Source organism: Carassius gibelio, chromosome A5 (genome assembly GCF_023724105.1).
Source record: "Carassius gibelio isolate Cgi1373 ecotype wild population from Czech Republic chromosome A5, carGib1.2-hapl.c, whole genome shotgun sequence".
Taxonomy (NCBI): domain Eukaryota; kingdom Metazoa; phylum Chordata; class Actinopteri; order Cypriniformes; family Cyprinidae; genus Carassius; species Carassius gibelio.
This window is the reverse complement of record NC_068375.1, coordinates 14,985,966-14,999,767: the sequence shown is the minus strand read 5'-3', so window position 1 is coordinate 14,999,767 and position 13,802 is coordinate 14,985,966. Positions and strand designations below refer to the sequence as shown.

The 13,802-nt window shown below is 35.3% G+C and overlaps 1 protein-coding gene across 8 annotated transcripts in view; it reads left to right on the top strand.

The window, feature by feature from the left end:
• The window catches only part of LOC127996387 (cytospin-B), a 105,772-nt gene extending 92,035 nt beyond the window's left edge, over nt 1-13,737 (top strand). For all 8 annotated transcript variants that reach the window (XM_052591943.1, XM_052591942.1, XM_052591945.1 and 5 more), the window contains 3 exons: nt 1,540-1,656; nt 5,533-5,592; nt 12,606-13,737. In XM_052591943.1, coding sequence (XP_052447903.1) covers nt 1,540-1,656; nt 5,533-5,592; nt 12,606-12,695 — 267 coding nt within the window. In that variant the 3' untranslated portion in view covers nt 12,696-13,737. The remainder of the gene's footprint in view (nt 1-1,539; nt 1,657-5,532; nt 5,593-12,605) is intronic.
• The last annotated feature ends 65 nt before the right edge of the window (nt 13,738-13,802 follow it).

Sequence of the window (13,802 nt, the reverse complement as noted above, 5' to 3'; positions counted from 1 at the left end):
GAATAACCTCTCACAAAAAAATATATTTTATGGCTCCAAAACAATAATAAAAAAAAAAAAAAAAATAGCACACAGGTCATTTTCATTGTTCTTTTTGTCCATTTTGAGCTTAACACTATTCTTAGTCACTATTCTAGTCTAGGTTTGTTATTTTTAATCCGTATATATTTCACATAACACAAAATACATTTTAGGCTGGACACTTCCAACACACCTGATTATACATGTCAAGACATGTCCACTCGGTCAGCGTGTAGCACAGATGGTGGGATTCTTCACATGGTTCCTTTCTCACTGTCCCTCTGTGGGTGACGTCCTTACTAAAGAACTTCTGACCTGCTACAGAAACGGCTTATAAACTTCTCTTCAACTTAGCCTTTATGGCCCAGCTGAGGACGGAGCTTCTATCGGGGGCTCCTTTCAAATCTAACATCTGATTCTAAATCAAAAGATGTTTGTGAAGTGTTGGGACTCTGAGGGCCCAGGAGGCTGAGGCCAAGAAGGTCGCAACTGGCCCATTGCCATGTTCCCAAACTACAAGCACTCATACAAAGAAGAATGACTGCACTGGGACACACAGGAAGTGGCAAGAAGTCCAGTGAAACACAATGAGATAACAGTCTAGAGTGTGTGAGGTCCATCTCAATGTTTTCATTGCTGTAATAACAGTACTCTTCCTTTTGATTTCTGTCACAGGTTATTTCACTTAAAGATGTTTGATAGACCCAGATGAAATCTGCAGACTTTTCTCACATTTTCTGCAGTTTTGTTGGAAATTTGGTGAATTGAATTTAAAGATGGTAAAGTTTGATAAATGAAGCTGAGAGATCTACACTAAATTAAGATTACAAGATTAACCATGTCATTCTAAACCCATAATATGACCGTTCATCTTTGGAACACAAATTAAGATATTGTTTATATTTTCTCATAGTTTTTGTCCATCCACTGTTATTGCATGACGTACAGTATCTTTGATGAGCTCTGAAAACCAGTGGTGTCATGAATGTTTTCAACATTACAAATAAGAAATGTTTCTTGAGAATCAATCAGCATATTAGATCGATTTCTGAATTATCATGTGACGCTGAAGCCTGGAGTAACGGATGCTGAAAGTTCATCTTTGCCAACACAGAAATACATTTCAAATTAAACAATTTAAATAGAAAACATTTATTTTAAATTGTAATAATATTTCACAATATAACCGTTTTTAATGTATTTTGATCTATTAAATAATATAATTGTGGCCACTGTGCATAAAGAGTATTCTCTCAGTTATTGCCAGTGCCCCTTACAAGTGAATTCTTGTGTGTAGCATTAATTAAAGCATAATTGTCCAGTATCCTATTACAGGTTTGAGATGAATATCCTCTGAAAACAATCGGCAGCTGGTTGATTGTGCATCTCTACCTGCCTCTTTTACCAAAAAAAAAAAACAAAGATAGAATAAGGCATACAGATGGAAGCAAACAGACATACACTAAAGGGCACAAAGCACCTATTCACCCATTTCATGGTGTCTCTTTCTTCTTGTAGAATATAGATGTGACAAACTTCAGCAGCAGTTGGAGTGATGGCTTGGCATTCTGTGCTCTGTTACACACGTATCTGCCTGCACACATCCCTTACCAAGAGCTCATCAGCCAAGACAAGGTAATCACAAACACACACATGTATTTTTTTACATTGGTTAGTGAATTGTCTTAGTAGATCATCAGACTATCTTAGTCCTTGACACATTTAGCAATCAACCATAGGGTGTTAATAGTCGAGGCTTCCTGCCAGATGTAATGAATTACGTGCTCTCATGGATTAGTGTTGACAGAATACATGAACAGATGGCACATGGCGAGGTGTAGAAACAACATGCATAACAATAAACGGCTGCTCTGCTCTCCTTCTGTGTGTATTCAATCATACACACCAGGGACATGCACAGACATTTTAAGGGGCAGAGGCTCAAGATAAAACTTCCCGGTCAGAGAGCACCTGTCCATCAAAAGCTCACTATCCAATCAGAGTAGATCTCTGTTAAGCCCGCCCCCACGAGAGGTTTGTGTCAAAACACCAAATGAAAAACTGTGAAGCGTAAGCGAAATCTGTGGCAATGCATTCAGAATCCACAATTAGCGAAAACTAATCTTTAACAAACATTAACAAAGAATGAAGCATATTTGAAGAGCCTGTTAACCCCTTACTAGTAACCCCCCTTTTTTGGCATGGAGACCGAAATTACATACCCAAAATAAAAAGGTTTCTGCTCATGATTCTTTCTGACTAGATAGATAATCAACCTTTGTTCACAAAGCTGACACTTTAAAGTTTACTGTTCAGGAATCAGAATCACTCAGACTGTTATGATAATAGAGATATATAAGCTCAAACATAAAAACAAAAATAAAAATATTAAAAACATATGTTTTAAATGTATTTAAAAAAATGTTGATGTAGGAAATGAGTTTGAAAACACAGTGTAGCTAAGGCCACAAGTCTTCCAAGACTTCATAAAAAATTTCATAATCGAATCTGTAAAACTGTGAATTTTATGAAATATTTTCTAAGGCCATGTCATGTGTGTTTTTAGAGAAGGCTAATCAGATTGATTTATGGCCCTTGTCATCTCTGTAAGATCTCACATGTAAACTTTCCTGTGCTCTTTGTGTATGTTTCACTGTTGAAAACTGCCCGAATCATGATTGTATTGTTCTCACCAAATGGTTCTTTCACACCTCCGCCAAGTATGACACATTATCCGCATTATTCTTTTATCATTATTCTTTTGTTTTTATTCCACCTTTATTAGCCTTGATTGTGGTTTTTCAGGCTTTACAAAGCAACAAAGCAGCGATCTCACTTCAGTCTCTCTTTGCATTTAGCCCTTATTTATCAAAAGTCTTACTATAAAAATACAACAAAACATTTTCTTACGACCTTACGTGAATTATTGAGACAAAAATGCATTATGAAGAAGAAAAGCACCTGCTATTAGTAGCATTGGTGCTAACGTTAGCATCAAGCTACATCTGACAATTTATGAAATTATTAGTACACTTTTACTCAAAACTCACTTTAAACCCCGATCGAGTGTTTATAATAACTTCCTTTAGCGATCAGGGGTGGAATTTGGTCGTTTACTGTTGTAAAAATATGTTATTTGTAGCCTTTTTCATCGCTGCACAAGTTAGCATTTCCGATGTACATTTTCGATTTTTTTTTATAAAAACGCCCCAGATCTCAAGAAATTCTCATACCAAGCTTTACTATCGTAATCGCGGGTTTATTATTCGGATATTTTGTGTGTACAGAGGTGTTTCAGTGTTGTTTTGGCCAGATAACTACCAGGAAGTGTGCAGGAAGCATGTGACACGATGGGGCGGTGTCCATATATGACACTGTAAGATTGACGTTTGAAAGACCCAATCAGAGTCTGAGTCACACACCGCACGGGCTGTGACTACTGCACGCACACACAGAGATCGCTGGGAGAGGCTGTTTATCATCTGATCGCGTAAATCTGTGGAAAATGAATAGAAATGACGATTCTGTCTGAAGAAATATGAAGTAAACATCAGTAAATATATCCATATATCTCCGCAGATATGCATCTTTGGTCTGTAAATCCTTATTGACGCTGTTCAGTGAGTCTATGTGAACACAAATAAACCGCTCTTGACGTGACTGAATATGAGTGAGTTGTGAATTTCTATTCAAAATGTGGCATAATACGGATTTATTATTTTGCACTCCTGACATAAATCACTAAATATCTGTCACAGCAACAATGTTTTATCAAAATATTGGTCAAATATCGAAGCTTGAGTCTTTAAACTTTCCATTGATGCACAGTTTGTCCAGATGAAGTAAGACAGTGATGTTTAATGTGCTGTGAAAGTGAAACAATAATAAACTGGGGCCGTCAGCGATGTTTGCACGCAAAGGGGTTAAATTTGTGCAACTGAGTAAATTTTTTTCATTTTCATTGTGTTTTTCTTCTTTTGTAATGGCATTTTTTTGATAGTTTCTGAAAAAGTTACATTCAGTTTTATAAAGTTTCGTTCATTTTTACTGAAGCAAATGTAATTCCATATTTTATGGGCATTTTTACTTTTATAAAGCCAATTCTTTCTAAATGTGTGCATCATCTTTTCAGTCAAATTCTTAAAATGAGGCAGTCAATTACAATAATAAGTCATTTGGGCTGTTACCAAGCAAACTAAATCAGTATTGACAAAATTAATCTTTGCAATGCAGAGAAAACACAGAAGCTGCATCTGAAGTGGCATTTAGATGCATTTACTCACTGTTTAATGTAGGACATGAATACATTTAACCTGCAAATGCATAATACTGTTTTGATTATTTAAACATAATTGGTGAATACTGATATTTGTTTTGTTTTTTTTTAAATGAAAAGATTCTTTAAATGTGAGATTTAAGCCACCAGTAAGTGGCAGCAAGTCACTGTTAATAAGTGAGTCAACTGATCCGAATCATTTAAACGATTGATTCATTCAGGAACAAAACAGTGTCATGTTGCTCAGAGACTCAAATTGAAATTATATTTTTTTGGCAAAATGGAGCAAACACAGTCAATATTGTGTCTAAAATGTGTCTTAATATACATTTTTCGTTTACTGAACTTCAGTATAAAATCAATATCACATTTCTAAACATTCTGCTTTTAAGTGGAAAAAACATCAGTCTTCGCGTGATACTGATTAACTATATGAAATTGTGATCATTCTAAATGCATTGTAAGAAACGGACCTTCTTTTGGCCTTGGTAGCAATCATGGTAGCTCTCATGAGTCATGGATGTTATTAGCAAGACGAATTAACTATTTTGCCTTTTGGATAATAAGCTGTAAATTCGAGGGACATGTAACTTAGTCTGTTATTCATCACCACTCACCTCCACAGCAAGACAAACACAACAGGAAATGGAGAGAAGGCTTGATTTCTGCAGCTCTGTCTGTCTTTGACTGTGATGTGCAGCTGACCAATGTGTGCTACAGTTCTGTGCTGCGGAGATTTAGAGCATTTCTCAACATTTCCTGACCTGACCTGATAATTAGATTTTTTATTTGTCTGACAGGGAAAGCTGTGTGCAAACAGAAACATGCAAGCACACATATACATATATTCATTTATAAAAAATAATAATAATAAAAAATTTTTTTTTAAAAACACTCCCCAGAAAAATCTTTCTACTCTGAGAAGAAAAAGGGCAGGTGCTCAAGCCCCCTTTGATGTCTATGTGTGCACGTGCCTGATACACACACCCACAAACATGCAAAGAGCTACGGTCTTCAGAGCTGTGTGACAAATTGCAGCTATAAGTATAATAGTGATTACAGGAAGTACATTATGCTTTTGAATTATTCACAAAGCCTCTTTGGGTGTGAATGACAAGGCTACTGAAAGGCCTCGTGTAGAAGCTTTATCACTCTCTAGAGCATCGCTAGAGAATTTAGCTGGGTTTAGACACTACTGTAAATAATATTCACAGAGTGCTGTTTTCTCTCTATAGGGGCGTAATCTCACCCTGGCTTTCCAAGCAGCTGAAAGCATTGGTATCAAACCCTCTCTGGTGAGTCTATGTTCACAGACACACACACATCCTTCATCTAAATGATCCAGTTATCAAAAAAACTAAAATAAACATTGTTACTTGAAATAAAATAAAACTTAATTTAATCCAAGGCAGCATTTCTCATTTAATTTAGTTTAACTTAAAATAAATAAAACTGAAGCTGAAATAATAAAGACATATTAAAAAAAATAAAAATAATTATATATATATATATATATATATATATATATATATAATAAAAAATAAAATTACTAAAACTGAAATTAACATAAAAATTGAAGGTTTAAAACCAAAAACCATTCCAATAAAAACTAAATAGTATCTCACTAAAATAACACTGATATGATTTCAATACTGTGGCTCCTATGTGGATTTTTTTTTTTATTGGATTGTATTATTTTAAATAACTCAATAGTCTAAAGATAAATGAATACTGAATAATCAAACAAGCATGATTACACCAAATGATTACAGCAAACAGCAAAAGAAACCCCTAAGTAGTCTTTGGCTTTCGCTGTGAGTAATTTGCACATCTTTAATTACTGCTTTGTGTGACTGACACAGCTGAACACATCTAAATACAGGTCATTTTCATCTCCACTGTAACTGTGAGCCAAAGATGGACTGTTGATCAGGCTGTAAATTCAGCAGTCGAGGCGAGTGGGATGTATAGAGCTATATTTACACATCATTCAAATCAACTGCCTCTTGCTCTTGCCTTTGTGAGTTTAGGCTGTGTGAATTTTCCATTATTAAAAAAAACAAACGATCTAGAACACCCAGTTAAATCAAAGGAGCTTCAGAATGCTGATTATTTTAGTTAGTAAGTCTCCACAAGTAAAATATAATTACTTTTATCAGGCAGCTGTGATCATCTTTCCTGAATCATACGTAAATAAAATACAAAATCTTAAAGAAATTTGAACATTTGAAAATCTGTCTCATGGAATTGTTTTATTTTATTACTTTTTTTTCTTTTAATGAACTGACCATTCACACTCCATGTTTTTCAGTAGATTAGATTTGCTGTCGCATTCTTCTGTGCATCAGTTTTCTTTAGTGTCCTTGTATAAGGTCAAAAAAAAGCCTGCATCTTTACATCACTGCAGTAGCGATGAAACACGCTAGATCAACCGTCTTCTCTCGTATTGGTTATCACTCCAGAAATGCTTTCAAGTCACTAGACAGCTGACATATAGACCTGAGTCACCAACTGATGGAGTCTTACAGTGTGCTTGTGTTTATATCAGTTGCCTTTATTGAAAACAATACATAATACAATATTCTGATATACAGTCAAGTGAAAAAAGGAAGTACAGGTATACCCTCTTTGAATTCTATGGTATTCATATTACACGCTATCATTATTTTGTAAAAAACTAGGCCAAAAAGGAAAAGCAATGTGTGAAAAAATAAATACACCCATACTGCTTCCATATCCACCTTATTCTTCCAGTAAGAATGGGTGCAGCCATTTGTATTTAAGACAGGTAGCAATAAGAGGCTGGAGAAGTTAAATGTACATATAAGGAACAGCTGGAGGACCAATTTGCAACTTATTAGGTCAATTGGCAAAATGATTGAATATAAAAAGAGCCTCTCAGAGTGGAACTGTCTCTCAGAAGTCAAGATGGGCAGAGGATTACCAAATCCCCCAATGCTGCGGCAAAAAATAGTGGAGCAATATCAGAAAGGAGTTTCTCAGAGAAAAAATGCAGAGTTTGAAGTTATCACCATCTACAGTGCATAATACCATCCAAAGATGTTGCCGGCTAAAACTCTATACAGGTCCTTCTCAAAAAATTAGCATATTGTGATAAAAGTTCATTATTTTGCATAATGTAATGATAAAAATTAGACTTTCATATATTTTAGATTCATTGCACACCAACTGAAAAATTTCAGGTCTTTTATTGTTTTAATACTGATGATTTTGGCATACAGCACATGAAAACCCAAAATTCCTATCTCAAAAAATTTGCATATCATGACCGACCGGACTTTGGCGTTCCGTCCTTTTTCTATCGTGTCTAATGATTTTGGTTAATATGCACGAGAGAGAGAGAGAGAGAGAGAGAGAGAGAGTTTGAAGTTTGAAGACTGTGAGTGCGCGAGCGCGCATGAAACTTTGGTGTTTCGCTCTTTTTCTATCGTGTTTAATGAACATTAATATGATGCATATAATGAACATTAAATATATTTGATCACTCACCGATCAAATAAGGCTTTGACAGCCGCCCAAAAAAAAAAAGATAAATGCAGAAAAACCCCTGGATTGGTTATATAACATTGGACAGAATGTTGATCCGGCCATCGCGTATATTCAGCGCACATAAGGTAAACATTTTTTAGAGAAATAAAAACGACGAATCAATTGGTCGACGAATCAATGCGCATATTTTGCGTCTATGTATTTTTTGCGTCGATGTCATCGATGACCTCGACGCGTTGTCCCAGCCCAAAGGTTATGTTTATTTTATTCTAATATATTTATTATTTTTATTGTCATTCTCACAAATTGTGGATCTGCATTTTATATTATATATTTCTATAATAAAAAAATATATGTGATATTTCTTATATAATTAGCATCAAGCAAACAATATAATTCTTATTGTCAGTGATTAAAATATATATATTTTTTTAAATCTAAATGATTGCACAACCATCTATTAGGTGGCAATATGCACTAAGTATGTAAATGACCATTGAACAAATGAAGCAGCAGCAGAATGGCACACCTTTTCTTATCATCGGTTTCCATAGTAACTCATCGATTTGTTGCTCGGTTGAGAATGTCTTACATTTTTGGAACCAACATACCTCAAGTAAGCAAGGTTTAGGTCAATCATTCGAGAGTTCAGGGTATACAGTATGTGACGGTAAGTTAAAGGGTTAGTTCACCCAAAAATCCGTTCATCTTCGGAAAACAGTTTAAGATATTTTAGATTTAGTCGGAGATCTCTCAGTCCCTCCATTGAAGCTGTGTGTACGGTCTACTGTCCATGTCCAGAAAGGTAAGAAAAACATCATCAAAGTAGACCATGTGACATCAGAGGGTCAGTTAGAGTTTTTTGAAGCATCAAGAATACATTTTGGTCCAAAAATAGCAAAAACTACGACTTTATTCATCATTGTCTTCTCTTCCGTGTCTGTTGTGAGAGAGAGTTCAAAACAAAGCAGTTTGTGATATCCGGTTCACGAACGAATCATTCGATGTAACCGGATCTTTTTGAACCAGTTCACCAAATCGAACTGAATCGATTGAAACGGTTCGCGTCTCCAATAAGCTTTAATCCACAAATAACTTAAGCTGTTAACTTTTTTAATGTGGCTGACACTCCCTCTGAGTTAAAACAAACCAATATCCCGGAGTAATTCATTTACTCAAACAGTAGACTGACTGAACTGCTGTGAAGAGAGAACTGAAGATGAACACCGAGCCTAGACAGATAACGAACAAAAGAATGACTCGTTCACGAGTCAAGAACCGTTTCCATCCGATGCGTCCGATTCGAGAACCGAGGAGCTGATGATACTGCGCAAGTGTGACTCAGCGTGAAGCAGACTGACACACGGAGCGTCTGAACCGAACTGATTCTTTTGGTGATTGATTCTGAACTGATTCTGTGCTAATATTATGTTAAGTTTTTGCTATTTTTGGACCAAATTTTTTTTCGATGCTTCAAAAATTTTTTTACTGACCCTCTGATGTCACATGGACTACTTTGAAGATGTTTTTCTTACCTTTCTGGACATGGACAGTATACCATACACACAGTTTCAATGGAGGGACTGAGAGCTCTCAGACTAAATCTAAAATATCTTAAACTGTGTTCTGAAGATGAACGGAGGTTTCATGGGCTTAGAACGACATGAGGGTTAGTTATTAATGACATAATTTTGATTTTTGGTTGAACTAACCCTTTAACCTTGCTTTCTGGAATACACCCCTGAAGTCCCACACAATTCCGCTTCGACAAATAAGGTGGATAGGAATTTAGAGGCTAAGTAGCAGCCAAGAGCTGCTTATCAAATGCCTTCGCTTAATTTTTGTTTAGTTAACTGCTCATGAGAATTCATGCGTGTCTTAACAATGCCAAGATGTTAGCAATACTTCTAGAGAAGCAATTGTTACTGCCCATCAATCTCAGAAGTTTTAAAAGTTCATTTCCAAACAATCTGAAGTCCATCATTCTACATTAAAGAAGTTTATTCACAAGTGGAAAATATTCAAGGCAGTTGCCAGTCTTCCCAGGACTGGACATCCCAGCAAATTCACCCCAATGTAGGACCTTGCAATGCTCATAGAAATTGCAAAAAACCCAAGAGCTACATCTCACACTCTACAGGTCTTGGTTAGCATGTTAAAGTTTATACAATTAAAAAAAGACTGACAAAATATGGCTTGTTTGAAAGGATGGAAAGCCTCTTCTCTCTAAAAAGAGAGAAGGTTTGCGAAGTTGCATCTGAACAAAAGACTTCTGAAACATTGTCCTCTGGAGAGACCAAAATGGAGATGCTTGGCCATTACGCACGTCATATCAGCACGAACACCTCATACCAACTGTCAACCATGGTGGTCGAAGGGTCATGACCACTGAGTCGACCATGAACTCCTGTATGCCAAAATATTCTGGAGTCAGATGTGGGGCCATCTCTCCTATAGCTAAAGCTAGACTGAGACTGGGTCATGCAACAGGACAGTATTTCCAAGCACACCAGCAAATCTACAACAGAATGGCAGAAGAAGAAAAGAATCACATGGCTTCTCCATTTTGGCTTTTGTTTTGTTAAATAAATAATAACAATTAATAAATAATAACTTATTTACATAATTTTAAGACTTGCTAAGGAATAGTTGGATTTATTTTCTTATGTCCTGATACACAAAACTATCGAATTTAAAGAGGGTTTACTTTCTCTTTCACATGACTGTTTAGTGTTTATCCTGTTGCTAATTTTTTTGACTGCTTTGTGCAGAAGTAGGAATGATACCTGAAGGTATCTGAAGGTGAGCGTTTTTACAATTATAATAAAAAGGCCTGTTACAGATTAAATACAAGAGATTTCTTTAGAGACCTTGGCATTTGCTTATCAAATATCACACAGTAAGCTTTCCATGGTGAAGTTGGAGTGTGGCGAGAAAGAGGCGTTTGGAAAAACAGGAGAATGTGTCCAAATGCCTCACCACCCTCTGGGCTTTTAAAATGACCTGTAAATCTTTAATGATTCTCTAGGTTCCTACACACCCATAGACACTATGACAGGGAAATGCCACAGTCAGGAGCTCGCTTCACCCAACATACTGTAGACATAAGGAGGGAACTGTGATGTAAATATATAGACAGTTAGTCAACATTACCAAGCAGTTGTTTTTATAGAGACGGTACACACACAAGGTTCTTTTGGGTGAACTATTCCTTTAATTCTGTGGTACTTGATTTTCAAGCCTATAAAATAACAACCTCTACTAATTTTTACACTCCACATATATACTATGTGAATGTCGCTGGTGGATAGACTGAGAATTTAAGAACTCAAGCTGAGATCTTTATTAACTTCCTTACCAAAATATGTGTGTGTGGATGTGATGCAGCTGGGTCTTAGACGTAATTATTGTGACCTCTTACTGGTTATGATGTTAAAGTGAAGGTCTTTGCACTGTTGTCTTAAACAGTCATCCCTAAATCTCCCCACAACAACATCAACGAATGACTGGAAAATCCCACATCCAGTTTATTTGCTCTTTCTTAGAGGAGGATTGAATGTAGTTTATGAATGACACAACCTCTGGCGGTTCATGAATAAAACTTGTCTACCCTTGTCCGTTTGGGGTTTTAATTATGTAACGCAATATATAATGTGTAAAATGTGATCTTGTTCATTTAGTGCAATCAACTGCATATACAGTATCATCTATACATTATTTATGAGGAAGTTTCTTCAAAATATAAGGACTTCTGGACCGGTGGACTTTTAGTAAATAAAACTTACTATTCACACCGAGTTTAATGCATATCACAGTGTACAATATTATGTGTGTATACACATGCATCCCAGGAAAACTCTATTTTTGTCTGTTATTTGTTTGTTTTTGTCATTTTGAACAGTTTCACCAGTGTCATTTCTACTACATCTCAAAATTATTATTATTTTTTTTATATCATTTTGTGATGAAAATGCCATTTCAAACATTCTAAATAGATGAGGGTGTTTCTTCACTGCAACAGATTTGGAGAAATTCAGCATTACATCACTTTCTCACCAAAGGATCATCTGCAGTGAATGGGTGCCGTCAGAAAGAGAGTCCAGACAGCTGATAAAAACATCACAATAATGCTCAAGTAATCCACACGACTCCAGTCAATCAATTAACATCTTGTGAAGTGAAAAGCTGCATGTTTTCAAGAAACAAATACACAATCAAAGCATCTTAACTTAAAGTGTAAAAGTCCATCCCCTGTTGTCCTCAGATGAGATCTCTTTTTAATTGGAGAAAACCATATTATGGATCGAAGCAAAGATTTAATTTTAAAAACACCTTTATGATGGATTTGTTAATTACAAACATGCAGGGTTTTTTTTCACTTCACTGGAGTTGTGTGTTGTACTTGTGGATTATTGTGATGTTTGGACTCTTATTCTGACGGCACCCATCCACTGCATCTGTTGGATCCATTAGTGAGCAAATAATGCAATTCTAAATTCTAGAGATAAACTCATCTAAATCTTGGATAGCTTGATGGTGGCCAGAATGGTTTGTTGTGGTGGAAATGACAGCTGTAAGAAAAACTGTTTTCAAACAGTACATGTGAATACTTAATTTTTAGATCATCATATTTAATTGAATTATAATATTTTTAAGATGGATTTTTATAGTAGAATGCAAGTCTAAGGCAAGAGTTAAAAAAAAAACAATGTTTAAGCTCACATAGTTAAAGAAATGTGCATGAAAATGTGCAAAAGTATTTCCTGCATCTAAACTTCTACATCTGCTCTCTCTTTAGGACATTAATGAATTGATGCACACAGACCGACCGGACTGGCAAAGTGTCATGCAATATGTATCTCAGATATATAAGTACTTTGAGACTTAATTTTTCACTGGAAGAAAGGAAGAGGAAGGGGAAGATGAGGGCACAGATGCACTTTTATTTTCCTGGTCCAGTTCTCACTTCACAGTGTCTCTAAATATACAAAGACACACAGTTCTGTAAGTGTTCACACAGTCAGGTTCTCTGTCTAAATACATATCATAATCAGTTTAATAGTCACACATACACATACACACAATCCTTCAAGTCTCAAACGTCTCCTTTCCTTACAATTTGTGTCATATAGACCTAACTCAGTTTTTGAAGTTTCTTACAGAGTGCAGGTTTGCAATCTTGCACTGAAACTGATAGTTTTTTGGTATGCTAAATTTTTGCTAAGAGTACAAGTGTAGCTACTAATCTTTATAGAGAGTATTATTACCCAAATCTATATATTGACATACTTATATATTGATATACTTACAAAGTATTTTTTTAAATGTTTGGTTTTCCCACAAATAATTTTAAAGATGTAATCATTTCTAATTTGTAATACATGTTGGTAAAATGTCAAACCTTAAGTATGAAAATAAATTGAATCTGTTTTGTTGAAAAGCTGTAGTTTGTCACTCAGAGAGACAACCAACGAACATTTAAAAATGTCCCAATTATTTAACACTCTTGTGCATTTACGTATTCCGTATCACATACAAACACTAAGATTATTTCTATATTACTCTAGTTATTTATTTCCTGAAAAATGCCAGAAAGTCATTGTCTGATTGAATATTATGAGACCATTTCAAACAACCATTTTTGATTCTTTAAGAATTTTGTGCCTGCTTAAATTAGATGGAATGTGTTTAAATAAAAGGTATTAAGCAATGTTTAAAAAAGTATCAATATTGGAAAAATACTCTCACAAGAATGTGTTTAGGCTGGTCAGCAGTGTAAATTGTGCCAAATTTGAACAAAAACTGTTAATTCAAACTCAACAGAAGTAAAATCAGTACATATAAAAGCAGACAGCATCTGTGTTTTCAAATGTTTTCTTACTGGAAATGCTATTTATTGATTCTTTTCTCTTAAATATTTAGATCACAAAGGACTCTGTGTGTTTTTTTTCTATTTGAAACTTCAGTTTTGCTTCATAATTGATGATGATAATGA